The 13,232-nt window shown below is 37.8% G+C and overlaps 1 protein-coding gene across 1 annotated transcript in view; it reads left to right on the top strand.

Moving 5' to 3' along the window:
* LOC306848599 (speckle-type POZ protein) overlaps window positions 1-13,232 on the top strand; it is a 65,648-nt gene that overhangs the window by 31,871 nt on the left and 20,545 nt on the right. Inside the window, exons 3-6 of the mRNA XM_079383242.1 lie at window positions 1,234-1,567; window positions 2,882-3,003; window positions 3,126-3,277; window positions 12,471-12,598. Of these exons, the coding sequence (XP_079239368.1) occupies window positions 1,490-1,567; window positions 2,882-3,003; window positions 3,126-3,277; window positions 12,471-12,598 (480 nt within the window). The 5' untranslated portion in view covers window positions 1,234-1,489. The remainder of the gene's footprint in view (window positions 1-1,233; window positions 1,568-2,881; window positions 3,004-3,125; window positions 3,278-12,470; window positions 12,599-13,232) is intronic.

Here is a 13,232-nt window from a genome sequence, read left to right as displayed (position 1 = left end):
ATCAAGCAGTACACAAGATGTGGTGGTTTTGTTTGATTCTGCATATATTTGTGGTTCGTACATATGTACAAGAAAAACGGTAAACCTTTTTTACCGTTGTACAAAATCATCTCAGGCTTTTTTTTTGGTTTGTATGTAGAACAGAATGGAATTGTTTGCAATTACTGAAGGTGGATGTTAATGGGGAATCAGCTATATCTGATCTCTTCACTCAGTATGACTTTAAAACACTATTTATTCCTTTTTTTATAATAATGTAAATATCCTTTTTATTAAGAAACTTTTTTTTTAAGTTGTTATACATTGAATTCATTTATATCCATGAACTACTACAGACAATGTAATGCTACTACTGCATTTAACATGCAGTGTTGTATTGATTTTATTTAAATTGTTTATATATCAATTTGTTAAGTGAATGTTTTTTGTTTTTTTAAATGTAGAAATTAGCGGTCGTCTGATGTATCGGTTTTGCCAATTAATCGGCACCGATAGTTGATTGGTGAAACTCAATTGGTGAACCAGCTTGTTAGGAGAGAGCAACGTGCATGAACTATGTTCCAATTGATATGATCCCTACACAGTGTTCATTGCTTCCTACTCCCTGAGCAGGAGAAATGCGCTGAAGCGAGGACTGGGATTGGGAAACGCTTCTGTAGTGCATGTTTCATATCATTACTAAGTGATAAATTTGTTGACTAGATTTTATTTTCCGTTCGGTATCCATTTGAAAAACTATCGGTATCGGCCAGTGTGGTCCAACCTAACTATCGGTATTGGTAAAATCCAATATTGGTTGACTTCTAGCAGAAATGCACTGTTTTATTAATAAAATAATGACTTTATATATTGAACTATTAATTGTTGTACATGAACTACTAAAGACTATTTAATACTGCTACTAATTAGGGCTTGGACGATAAAGCGACGCAGAAGTGATTCATGGATAGATTCTGAGATTTTCCGAATGCATCTCGATTCCTCTGGAATCGATTAATAGATTTTAACAGTAGATGGCCCTGCATGCTTTAGAAACAAGTGTACACTCTCGATGAATCGCGACGCAGTTGGAAAATCTCAGAATCGATCCATGAATCACTTCTGCATCGCTTTATCGTCCCAGCCCTACTACTAATCATATTTTATTTTAAATAATTTTATATAAATAATTTTCGAAGATTGAAGATTGATAAATTCTCAATCTGTTTTTGCTGTCTGTTTTCTCTGCTACAGGTTGTAAAGCTAATGAACTGGACGGCTCACTGAAAAACACCACAAGGTTCAGCCTGCATTCGCTCTGTGTTCTCTGGGTTACGCTGAACACGAGTGTGTGCCCGGATCCTGGCGGCGGCTGTGAAATACACATGTGTGCGTGTGCATTATTTGCCTTTGAGTGAGTAATCACGTGTGTGAGCTTTGTCGGGGACGTCCTGCGGTGGCTGGCGTAGTGACCCTCCCCCTACCCCACCCTCAACGTTCAAAACTGGCGATGTCCAGGGTACCGAGTCCGCCCCCTCCTGCAGAAATGACCAGCGGCCCTGTGGCCGAAAGCTGGTGTTACACACAGGTGAGTGTGTGTGTGTGTGTGTGTGGCTCTGGGTCTGAATCTGTATACTCTGTGACAGGGGTGCTCAATTCTGGTGGTCTACCTTCAGAGTTAGTTCCATGTCTAATCAAACACACCTGAACCAGCCAATCAAACTTCATGGGTTTACTTGAAAATTACTGGCAGGTGTGTTAGAGCAAGACTGGAACTAAATTGTGCGAGAAACTAGATATTCCAGGTGCAGATCTGATCTCCACTGGTGTCCCAGGCACATATTAAGTCTCGTCTGATGCTAAAAATGGCCAATCAACAGGACCATGTGGGATCGGCATGTTTTTTTTTAATCTGCTGAGTTGAATTATAAGAAGTTTTGAAATAACATTTTAAAGGTAAAAATTGCATTGTGGTAAACAACCCATGTGTTGTTTAAAATCCCCATGACTTAATTTTGTGGAACACAAAAGGAGTAGTTCTTAAGAATATTAATATTGCTCTTTTTCATTCTTAAAAAATAAATAAATAAAATAATAATAAAAATACAGTTACCGGGGCAGTGAAGCTTCATAAAGGACTAAAAAACACCCTTAAAAGTCGCTTAAGTTTTCTAAAAAATGTTTTTAAGCTCACCAAGGCTGCATTTATTTAATAAAAATACAGTAAAAACAGAATAACTGTGTTCTGTTTTAATTACTGTATTCTATTTAAATATATTTTAAAATGAAAAGTAATTTATTCTTGCGATCCTTCTGAAATATACTGATTTGGTGCTAAAAAAAACTTTTATGTTGAAAACACTGCTGCTTAATATTGTAGAAACCATGATTAATTTTTTGTTTTAATATTTTTTTTAAAAGAAAGTAAATTCAAAAGAGAAACAAGTCTTACAGGCATTATATATAAATATAATATAAGCATTATACAACTTTATATTTGTTTGAGAAAGCATCTCTGTATGCACCTGAATGATCTGTGTATGTGTCTGTGTGTCTACAAATATGTAATGGCCATTATCCTCTGTGTTTTGAGTGTGTGTGACTTCACAGGACCCTCCAGCGTGTTCAGAATCCCCACGACTAGTGAAACATGTTCCATTAATGCTTTCATTTATCTTGCCATCATTCTCTCCCAGTGTTTTTGTTTGAGGTCTTTTTATTCCTTGTTCTCCCCATCCTGTTTGTTGTCAGAGCGCATTAAGATAAAAGGCGGTTTTGATGTGTCGCTTTTTGATGTCTTGGCCAACACTTGCGGATCTAATGTAGAAAAGGGAAAAAAAAGTAGATGGATAAATGGAAGAATGAAGTGTCTTGTCTGTTATCTTCTTGTGTGTTTGTATAGATCAAAGTGGTTAAGTTCTCCTATATGTGGACCATCAACAACTTCAGCTTCTGCCGGGAGGAGATGGGCGAGGTCATAAAAAGCTCCACCTTCTCCTCGGGAGCCAATGACAAGCTTAAATGGTAAGATTGGGAGATGCACACACAGATTTGCATATTTAAATTTTTTTATTTTTTATTTTAATTTTTTTCAGATAAACTTTGATTAGAATAGAACAAAGTCTAACTGCTGATGTTTTGAGCAGGTGTTTGCGAGTGAATCCAAAAGGTCTGGATGAAGAGAGTAAAGATTATCTGTCGCTCTATCTGCTCCTGGTCAGCTGTCCTAAGAGTGAGGTTCGGGCGAAGTTCAAGTTTTCCATCCTTAACGCCAAGGGCGAGGAAACCAAAGCTATGGGTGAGATGTTGATCAAACTCTTAAGAATTAATTTTTTTAATCTTTGAAGGAAGCAATACGATAGTTTATTATACCATGGTATTAGCTTTTGTCTTGTCCATCCAGTTTCAAATAAAAAGAATTAGCTAATTTAATTTCAGCTATTTTATTATTTCTTATATATAAACCATTTAAATTGGTTTTCAGCCAAAATAATTATATCATTTCAGTTATATACAATTGCTCATACAGTGATTTTTGTCCACCTAATCTAGTATATAATTTGATCTCCATTAAAAAAAAAAAAGTGCATAAGCAGAAGCAAATTTCGTTCCTGCATACTCATCACAATCAGTGTTTTATGAAACATTTATTTAATCAGAGAGTGTTTTTGCAGACTAGCTCAGTATCGCTTGATTCCTTTAGGGACCTGTAGATCCTACAGACACGGATACCTGTGAAATGAAGTTAATCACAGACTGGCATGCCTCTGAAAGTGTGAATGGTGCGGTATTTTCTGTGAAAGTAATAACATTCAACGTGAACTTTTCCCCTTGTAATATTAAATTTGAGGCAGGCGGCAGTGTTTTAATTGAGATTTGTTTGGGGGTGATGGCCTCCAGGCTGTCCTGTTTGATGGGTGTAAGTGGGTTTCAGGGGGTTTGGTCTTCAGTGGAACAACTTTATGCCTGACTTTGCTTTTCTGTTTTTTTTTTTAAACCAAGTATTATTCATAGCTGGGGGTGTGTGTTTCTGTAAGGTGCTTTTGTTGTTCTCATAGGAAAAAGTTTTCTGACATCCTGGCATGGATGTTAAAACCTGGCGAATGTGCATTTATAAATGTAAAAATAACACATTGAAAAAATCAATATGCATATGATATGAGTGTGGGTATGTGTGTGTTAGGTCAGTGAACTTTGTAGCTTGCAAGGTTATGGAGTTTATTGGTATATAGAGAATAAATGTTGAAAACGAAATGTGTGTTTTTGGTTAGGAGCTTTAGTCTTCAACGAAACATTCTACTTTACCCAGTTTTGCTCTGTCCAAAAGTTCATTAGTTCACTCAAAACTGAAAATCTGCCATTGTTTACTCACCCTCATATCAAAGAGTTTTTTTTTTTTCTTCTTCTATGGAACATATATTGTTCAGATTGCTGTTTTTGATGCATCTACAATGAATGAGCACTGTAGTTTTCAAACTTCAAAAAGGATGCAAAGGCAACAAAAGTGTATGATAAAGTGACTCCATATGACGTGCACTATATTGAAGGTGTTTTGAAGTCATATGATAGATTTGTGTGACGAGCAGACTGAAATTTAGGCAGTTCACCCATAATCTTCCCCTCCATGTATCTATTAAATGCTGCGAGTTAAACTGGTGAACTGAATCGGTCTGATTCACGAACAAATCTTTTTTTGTGAAGTGAATCAATTGCAAAGGACAGCTGGGGCAAATGTCAAGGTTTTAATGAAATTTTAGTATGTTCCTTACACAAAACTCTCAAACGGCTGCAGAGGACATGAAATATATTACACCACATACTTAAATGCTGATTTTTTGTGATTTTTAGACCATGATGGCTCTAGTCTTCATCCACTTCTATTATATTTGAAAGAATGTCACAGATATTCAAGTATTGTGCTGGACAAAAGAAAGATTTAGAAATAAAGTAAATTATGACAGACCTTTCATTTCTGGGCCCTTTAAAGTTCTCACCAAATTTCTGTGTATATAGGACAGACCATAAATGCTTGCTTTTAGTTTGGTTCCCAGTGATTTAATTCACTAAAAACAATGGTGTACAAACAATAAATTCACATTAGCATTGAAAACAAATGCTCTTTAACCCCTACTTGTGTGATTTTTAGGCAAGGTAAGCTTAAGTAAACCTCCCCCGAATCGTCCTCGCGCCGATGCTGGCGGTTTTATACAAGTCTGTATTAAATATTACACAAAAGGTGGCGAGCTCCGCGCGGCCTGGAGAGATGAAACTGAGGTGCGAGCAGCAGTCACACACTCATCTTTTTGAAGAATCTCACATATGGGCAGAGGAACGGGAGCGAAAGAAAGAGAAAAGGGTGCCAGATTGTGGCAGCTAGATGAGACGAGAGGTTGAACAACCCCGTCTCTCATTTTCCAATTTTCTCATTTTCTGCACCTTAATGGACGAGAAGGCGCTCCTTGTGTTTTGCCCTGCACTCCCCCTCTCCTCCATATCTTTCCTCCACTCAACGTTCTCTCCATTTAGCGCCCCTCCGGAATTGGGGAGGGGGGTGATGTGCTTGGGGCATCCCCGGGGATGTGGGAGCTGCCGACAGCCACGGTACAGTGATGGGGAGAGTTTTTAAAGCGGGACGGAGGATGAAAATATGGCAGCAGAAATTGCTCTATCGGTTCTGGATCATTTAAAATCCAATTTAATCCTGCCCTCCTCCTGGGGGAGAGCGAGATGAACGAGAGAGGAGGGGGAAAAGCAGAGGTGGAGAAAGAGAAATAAAAACAAAGTAAACTGCTTTAATTAAGAGGGCTGTGAGAAGGCACTGGGACTCTGCAGCATGACTTGTGTTTATGGAGTCAGTCATGGGCATGACGACAAACAAATGGAGGTGCCGAGGAACCTGGTCCTCTCTGAGGATCAGGACTGACCGACATTTGAAACCAGTTACAGGGGAGCAGTGTGTATGTAGTCTGTTAAAATGGCTTGTAGATATTGGGGTGGGACATATTTCGAGGGGCTTTTTTGTTTGGAAATAGATGACTCTTTATTTGAAACGAAATTTCTGAACAGACTGTTGTTGCAGAGCTGCTTAATAATGAGAGCTCCCAAGGAAGAAATCTAAGAACCACATCAAGTGCACTCAGAGATGCTCCAAAACGTACAATCCTCTTTATAGAGCAGAAGAAATAAAGCAATCCACAAAAGCAACTCCTCGTCAGCTATTTTGAAGACAATAGACACTCTAGCAGTGATAAACTCTCCCAGGTACCAGAATAAATTAATGAAACATTACCCTTTGAAGAGCATCATGCTGATTACTAAATTAAAGCATTTATTCAGATGATCTGAATCTTAAGTACAAATTTATGTAATGAATAGACTATGATATAAAGAATACTTTTTCATACATAAGCTCAGCACAAAAATGAAACCGCTTTATTTCCAGCAAATTTCTTCATGTAAATATTTGAGTGAATATAACAAGACTCAACAACTGAAGTTTCACAGACACTTGACAAACAGAAATGGAACAAGTCTCAGAACAATATACGATAATTGATTATAGTGTTGTTGGTTTTTTTTTTTTTTTTGAACAAGCATGAAAAAAAAAAACCCATTATTTAAACCTTTTACAACACATTTGCATTTATGTGGCCAAAGTGACTTACAATTGCGGAATGCAACAAGCGATTCATCATAAAGAGGCAAATAAACACAGGAAGTGCTCATAATACAAAGTTTCAGACATTGTTTAGATTAGTACAAACTAGACAGGGAGGACTTAAGGAAAGAGAAAGTTAGGATAGTCAAATGTTGACGAAAGCGATGAGCTTTCAGGTGTTGCTGAAAATGGTCAGGGATTCAGCAAAGCTTATTTGGATTTTACAGAATGAAATTTAAAATGCAGTATCCTACAAAAAGAATGCTTCTCTTTTGCTGAGATTGAAAATTACACCACGATTATGCCTAGACCACGTCATAGCCATGAACATCTCTTGGTGTGTGCTATTGCTAATCTGAAGTACATTGCATGTATGGTGGACTGTATGTGCTGAAATCAAGATTAAATGTAGATTATTAAATACTGAAAGTTTTGTTCATTTTTATTTTAGTTAACTATTGCTTTTTTATTGTATTAAATCTTGATTAAAGACGTATTAAAGACTTGTGAATTAGTTCATATAGATACATTGTTCTGTTTTCAGAATTTTTTTCCCCTTCTTTTTTGAACAGGCCTTTAGAAATTGAGATACTGTAGGACAGAGTCACTGGGCTAATAGAGAAATGAAGGATTCACACAGTTGTAGACTGAATGGATGTTGGGTAGTGTATAAACTACTCAGTTGACGGTGCTTTCACTACGTGCTGTGTGTAGTTATTCAGATGAGACTGCGTGCTGGCAGATATTGATTCTGAATGTGCTTTATTGGCTATTGACCGTTTGATGAATATTTACACAACAGCGCTTTACTGCTGTTGCTCTCAGCCCTGTGTGGCTCGTAGCTCTTAATACTCCCATAGATCAACATTCATAATGCTGACGGTTTCATTGTAAAGTCACAGAAGGATGAGGATTTAAATAATTTTTTTGGCTGGTCAACCACAGTTGTGAGTGAAGATCTAGTTTTATCAGTCATTTTTATTCAAATGCATGTGAAATAAATGCACAAAGACCTAAAAAGAAATCTATACTCTTTGTATTCACATTCATGGCTTTGAAAGTGGAATTTAATTTTTCTTTTTTTTGTTCACTTTAGTTGTTTTGAATTCATATTCTATTTGACTACTTTTTGAAAACACTCAAATAAAGAAATACCCTTTTTCAACAACGTGCAGAAGATAAAGGTGATATGCGTAGGTCCAGCATGCACATTGATAGCTTTTGTCTGTTTTATGCAATATTCAAGTTCGTGTCGTTGCTTTTAAGCAACAGCATTTCCAGTCAAAAGTCAATTCGAGATGTCGTACAAGTCACCCACCACATCTGTGCTAAAAGTATCAGCATTCAGCTGGCGGCAGGTGTTCATTTCATAACCTGCTATTAAACACTGTCTGTTTTTGTTGCTCTCATATATAGTGTTTAGTTTAACAATACTTTGCAGTGTTCTCACGTAGCCGAAATGTTTGACTAACAACATAGTGTGATCCACATTGCAGCTTATTCCATCCAAGAGCCGCCCAGAGACCAGACGTTTTTGCAGACCCAACAAGCCGATCAGAGCTGACGGTTTATCATATCTGGCAGTTAAAGGTGTTTTGCTCTCTGTATGTTTGTACAGGAGTGTCAAGGTTAGAGGAATTATTGGATAGTGTTTACACTGGAGGATTGTGTTGATGCTGTTTTGAGAATGTCGGGTTTACTTGCATTATTGTTCTGACATTGCGCTACTGAACTCTCTATTAATGGCAGAGCGTAAGTCCAGGATGTTTTTGTTGTTGTTGTTCAGAAAATGTGACGCATCTCGCTGTATTTCTCTCTTTAGTGTCATGTAGCCAGACTTTTGGCTATTATTGTAAAATCTGGTGTATTCCACTTTACAGTTTATTCTGTCCAAGAACCGCCCATATAGACGGGAAGCGATCATCTAACTAAAAGACCATCTGCTAAAAGATATAATTTGCTTGCTACAAAGTGGCTCGAGTGTAATTCTTGGAAATCTTTCAAAGTCTAGATGCCATGGTCCTCGGAAACATTGGCAAATCCAGTGAGGAAATCTTCTCCAGCAGACAAACCTGTGTATCCTGACACCTGAAAATTGCATATGTGCAAGCCAGCTGGCTATTTCGGACAACTTTTGCTTTGTGTGTGTGTGTGTGTGAAGTACGCATTAGGTCATCTGTGGGTGGTGGATGGGTGTTTCGTCCGAGTTTGAGACTACTTGATGCCCTCAATGTCTTTCTCAAGGAGTTCGAAATTGCGGTGTTGTGGATTAAAATGGTTTGCTGTTGAACTCTGGTCAATTGATGCAAGCCCTCAGGAATTCATCTAGTTTTGCTCACTTACAGAGATGTTTTAAAGTATGGGCAAACAGAACTTGGCCTTTCGACCTACCTGGCTTGATTTGTGTGTGTGTGTGTGTGTGTGTGTGTGTGTATGCTTGGTGCATTTGCGATCAAGCAACCTTCTCTTTCTCTCTGTGCACCAGGACATTAGGCACTGTGCCCCAAAGCCCAGCGCCAGGGCCTGAATATGTATTACTACTGGCTGCTCTTTCTATTTCAATGCTTTAACTCTCTCTTCTCTCTCTCTATGCATAATCCATCTGTCAGTCCTTTTTATTGGAGCTGTATTCTATCAGATGTCCTAAAACACTCCTCCTCCTTTCCACTTGTGTATTCGTGTCTACAGAGGCCTGACCCTGGTTGGATGCCAACAGGAACTTGCCCTGCCCTACTGCAATTGGTTAGTTGCTAGACGTCCCCAGTGAGAGCACAAATTTAGCCACTGCCCTGATCTGACCCCAGACCTCCTCGAGAGACCAATCAGTGTCTCTGTCACTCATTTTTTTTCACCCCCGTCTCTCTCTGTCAGTCTTCCACTATATTTCATGAAAAGGTTTATGCATCTGTGGACAAGCGTTATGCATAAACAAGTGAAATGGCATAGTTTTTGGCTTTTTTTGTCATCATATTACCAGCAAAGTAGCTTTCACCTGTAGTGTGTTCAAGCCCGTATGGTGTGGGGATTGAAAAATTATGTTTTGAAATTCTGCTTCTCCCATTTAATAGGTGAGTAACTTGATTTACTGAGGAGTTCTTGATTCTGGGAGGGTTAATTACCCACCGGTCCATCAGCATCTTCTCCAAAGCAGCTGAATCAAACCATGCCATCTGTGAACACTCCTGTCTGTCCAATTTGAGACATCACAACTCATGAGCAATACGGGCAGCAGTACCAGAGGCATAACTTAGACCAATAAATTGCCCAATACTTGACCATTTTGAGATGCATCATTTATGTATGACTCATTAAATTGCACTATAGACCAATTTGGAGCAGATGTGATAGTTTACACTTGCAGCTGCGCATGCATTGTGGTGGCAGAAAAAACACTGGTAACAAGAGAAATGAGTAAAATCCATGGAATAAGAGAAAAAATGTATTGTGCCTTTTGGATGTCAGAATTGGCATGCAAATAATTTTTATAGAATACTGTCGTCAAAGATGCCATTTGAAGCTAAACACAGATGTTTAAATATGGAGACTATGGATGAAACCTGCTATTATTTCTGTACTTTTAATGCATAAATTTGATTTAAACAATAGGTCTACATAATATGCAGTTATTATTACAGTATTAGCCCTATAGTTACAGCATGAAATATGATTTAAACCTATAACATTTACCTATTTGATCTCACAATTCGGACTCTTTGTATTGTAAAGTTTATATCTCCTAGTTCGGACTTTAGAACTTTAAATACTCATTATTGTAAAATATGTGAATGGAAAATTTTCAAAGTGTTAATACATCTAAAATACATTTGGAATATGTGACCCTGAACCATAAAACCAGTCTTAAGTCGCTGGGGTGTATTTGTAGCAATGGCCAAAAAAACATTTTGTATGGGTCAGAAGAATTATACACTTTTATTTTATGGCAAAAATCATAAGGATATTAAAGATAATATTCCATGAAGATGTTTAGTAAATTTCCTACTGTAAATATATTAAAACTTAAATTTTGATTACTAATGTGCATTGCTAAGGACTTCATTTGGACAACTTTAAAGGCGATTTTCTCAATATTTAGTTTTTTTTTCGCACCCTCAGATTCCAGATTTTCAAATAGTTGCATCTCGGCCATATATGGTCCTATCATAACAAACCATACATCAATGAAAATCTTATTTATTCAGCTTTCAGATGATGTATAAATCCCAATTTTAAAAAATTGACCCTTACAGTAGTCACTGGGTTTTGTGGTCCAGGGTCACAAAAATATTGTTACATGTGCTTATGTAACCGGTTCTACTTCGCCTCGCTCCGAGCGGGATTCGAACCATGGTCTCCGGCGCGGGAGGCGGGCGCTCTAACGAGGAGGCTAAAGGCCACGGCCTCTAGCGTCGGTCGCCAGAGCGCCTCTTTTTTTGAGATCAGGGGAGTGAGGTTTACACGCACCAGCACTTACTTGCCTACGTCTGTTACACTTAATTGTCACATTTCAAAAAGTTATGTTCCTAAAATGGGGTTTTTCCCTACATGCTGAAAATAGTAATCATAATAATTAACATTCTATTGTCCTTTCTGCTATTGGATAACTGCAGCAGCAGTTATTGGAAAGTTGCTGTGACTTGAGTTCTGATTTGAAGGGAGACCATGGTCTTCCGGAGGCATGTCTTTTGGTTGCCCTTCCAGTGCTCCCCTATTGCGTAGATCTGTATGACTGTCACAGTTGAGCTGTGAACACACAGCTATTTCACACCATGTTAAAACACCTGCGCACACACAAACAAACAGCAGCAGATTAACCGGCAATGACTTGAGCCCCAGCTGCGCTCGACCGACAGAGAAAAGAGGAAAGATGCTTCACTAGAACAAGTGTAACATTTAGGAAGAGAGGATGTCACACTTGATAGAGTGTGCTTGTCACACATACCCACAATGCAACAAAAGCACAAAGGAATCTATTCATCTCTCCTTTTTTCGCTCTTCCCCCACTTCCTGTGTCATGTATTTCTCTTCTCTCCCCTTCTGTGTATGAAAGTAGTGACTAAGGAGAAATCCTCCAGTAGGATTTTTGTCGGCACGTCTTGATTCAGTATCACTTTCTTGTATTCTTGTTCTTCATCCTTCTCTTGTTGTTCCTCCTCCTTTTCTTCTCTTCGTGTTTCTTATTCTCCTTCTCTTTGTTTACCCCTCTTATTCTGTCTCTGTTTTTTATTCCTACGTCTTTTAAAATTTATATTTAAAATGCTAGTGCTTGATGTCACTCTATTGTAGAAAGCTTGTTGTAATGGAGGTGAGTTTTTTTTTTTTTTTTCTCTCCTCCTCCCATCCCAAAATACCTTCCAGTGTGGCTTATGTGAAACGGAGATGAACCTGATCTTGTTGGTCAGCTGAAACATCTGCAGTGAAAATGGAGTGAAGATTTGGGCATAGTAGCTATAAAAATACAAATGCATTCATTGAGGTTTAAGGTGCTTTCAGAGAAACCAGGAAAAATCACAGAATAATCAGACTGGTTAAAATGCAGAAATTAATGGAGAGCAAGATTATAGACCTTGTCAGATGGGCAGAAAAGCCTCTTAAAGAGTATTTGGATTCAGATTAGTCTGAGATATGTGTGAGATTTCTTGCATAGATTATGGTTTTGTCTCACTCTAATACTGAGACTGAATTACAGTGCATGGTGAAAGTTATTTTGATGGGATTTTCTCATTTTAATTTAGTTAATAGGTCGTGCCATTACAGAGACCTGGAGCAAGGCTGGTGTTCTGTTTCCACCTAATCAATTTTGTGCCAATATGCTTTATTTTTTATTTTTGTGCAGAGAGCCAGCGGGCGTATCGCTTCGTACAAGGAAAAGACTGGGGGTTCAAGAAGTTCATAAGGCGAGACTTCCTCCTGGATGAGGCCAACGGACTGCTGCCTGATGACAAATTGACTCTCTTCTGTGAGGTAAGTGATGCATGACCAATCATATACTGCACTTCCTTTCGTAGGTTTAAAATGTACTACTTTTCAAAAGTTTGCAGTCTGTACGGTTTTCTTTTTTGTTTTTGAAAGTTAAGTCTCTTATGCTTTGATCAAAAATGCAAATAAAACAGTTGTGTTGTGAAATATTATCTTATTATAATTATTATAATATTATAATATTATATATTCTAATTGGCTGATTTGTGATGCTTATTGTTATCAGTGTTGAAAGCAGTTGAAAGCTTCTAAATATTTTTGTGGAAACGGATAGATTTTTTTGCCAAAGCTAAATAAGAAAATTAATCAAATCTCACTGACCTCAAACTTGAACGGTAGTGTAAGTAGGGAAAGTTATTTATTTTTTATTTGAAAAATTTAAATGTTTACATTTACATGTGATTTCAGCTGTAACGGTTAAGTTACGAGATCCCAGAATCGCATTATTTTGAAAGAGCTGTTAAAAAGTTGTTAACACAGCCTGTCTTTTAAAATCAGCCGCTTTAAAGCATTGCACTATAGCCAAAGACGTTCAGACGGATGCTTTTAGTTGTTGCATCATGCCTCACACTTTTTTTTTTTTTTTGAGTCTACAGCTACAACTTTTGTTTAGATGTTA

The sequence above is a fragment of the Barbus barbus genome (assembly GCF_936440315.1).
Source record: "Barbus barbus genome assembly, chromosome: 3".
NCBI classification, from domain to species: Eukaryota; Metazoa; Chordata; class Actinopteri; order Cypriniformes; family Cyprinidae; genus Barbus; species Barbus barbus.
The sequence above is the reverse complement of the archived record's forward strand: the minus strand, read 5'-3'. Positions and strand labels throughout refer to the sequence as shown.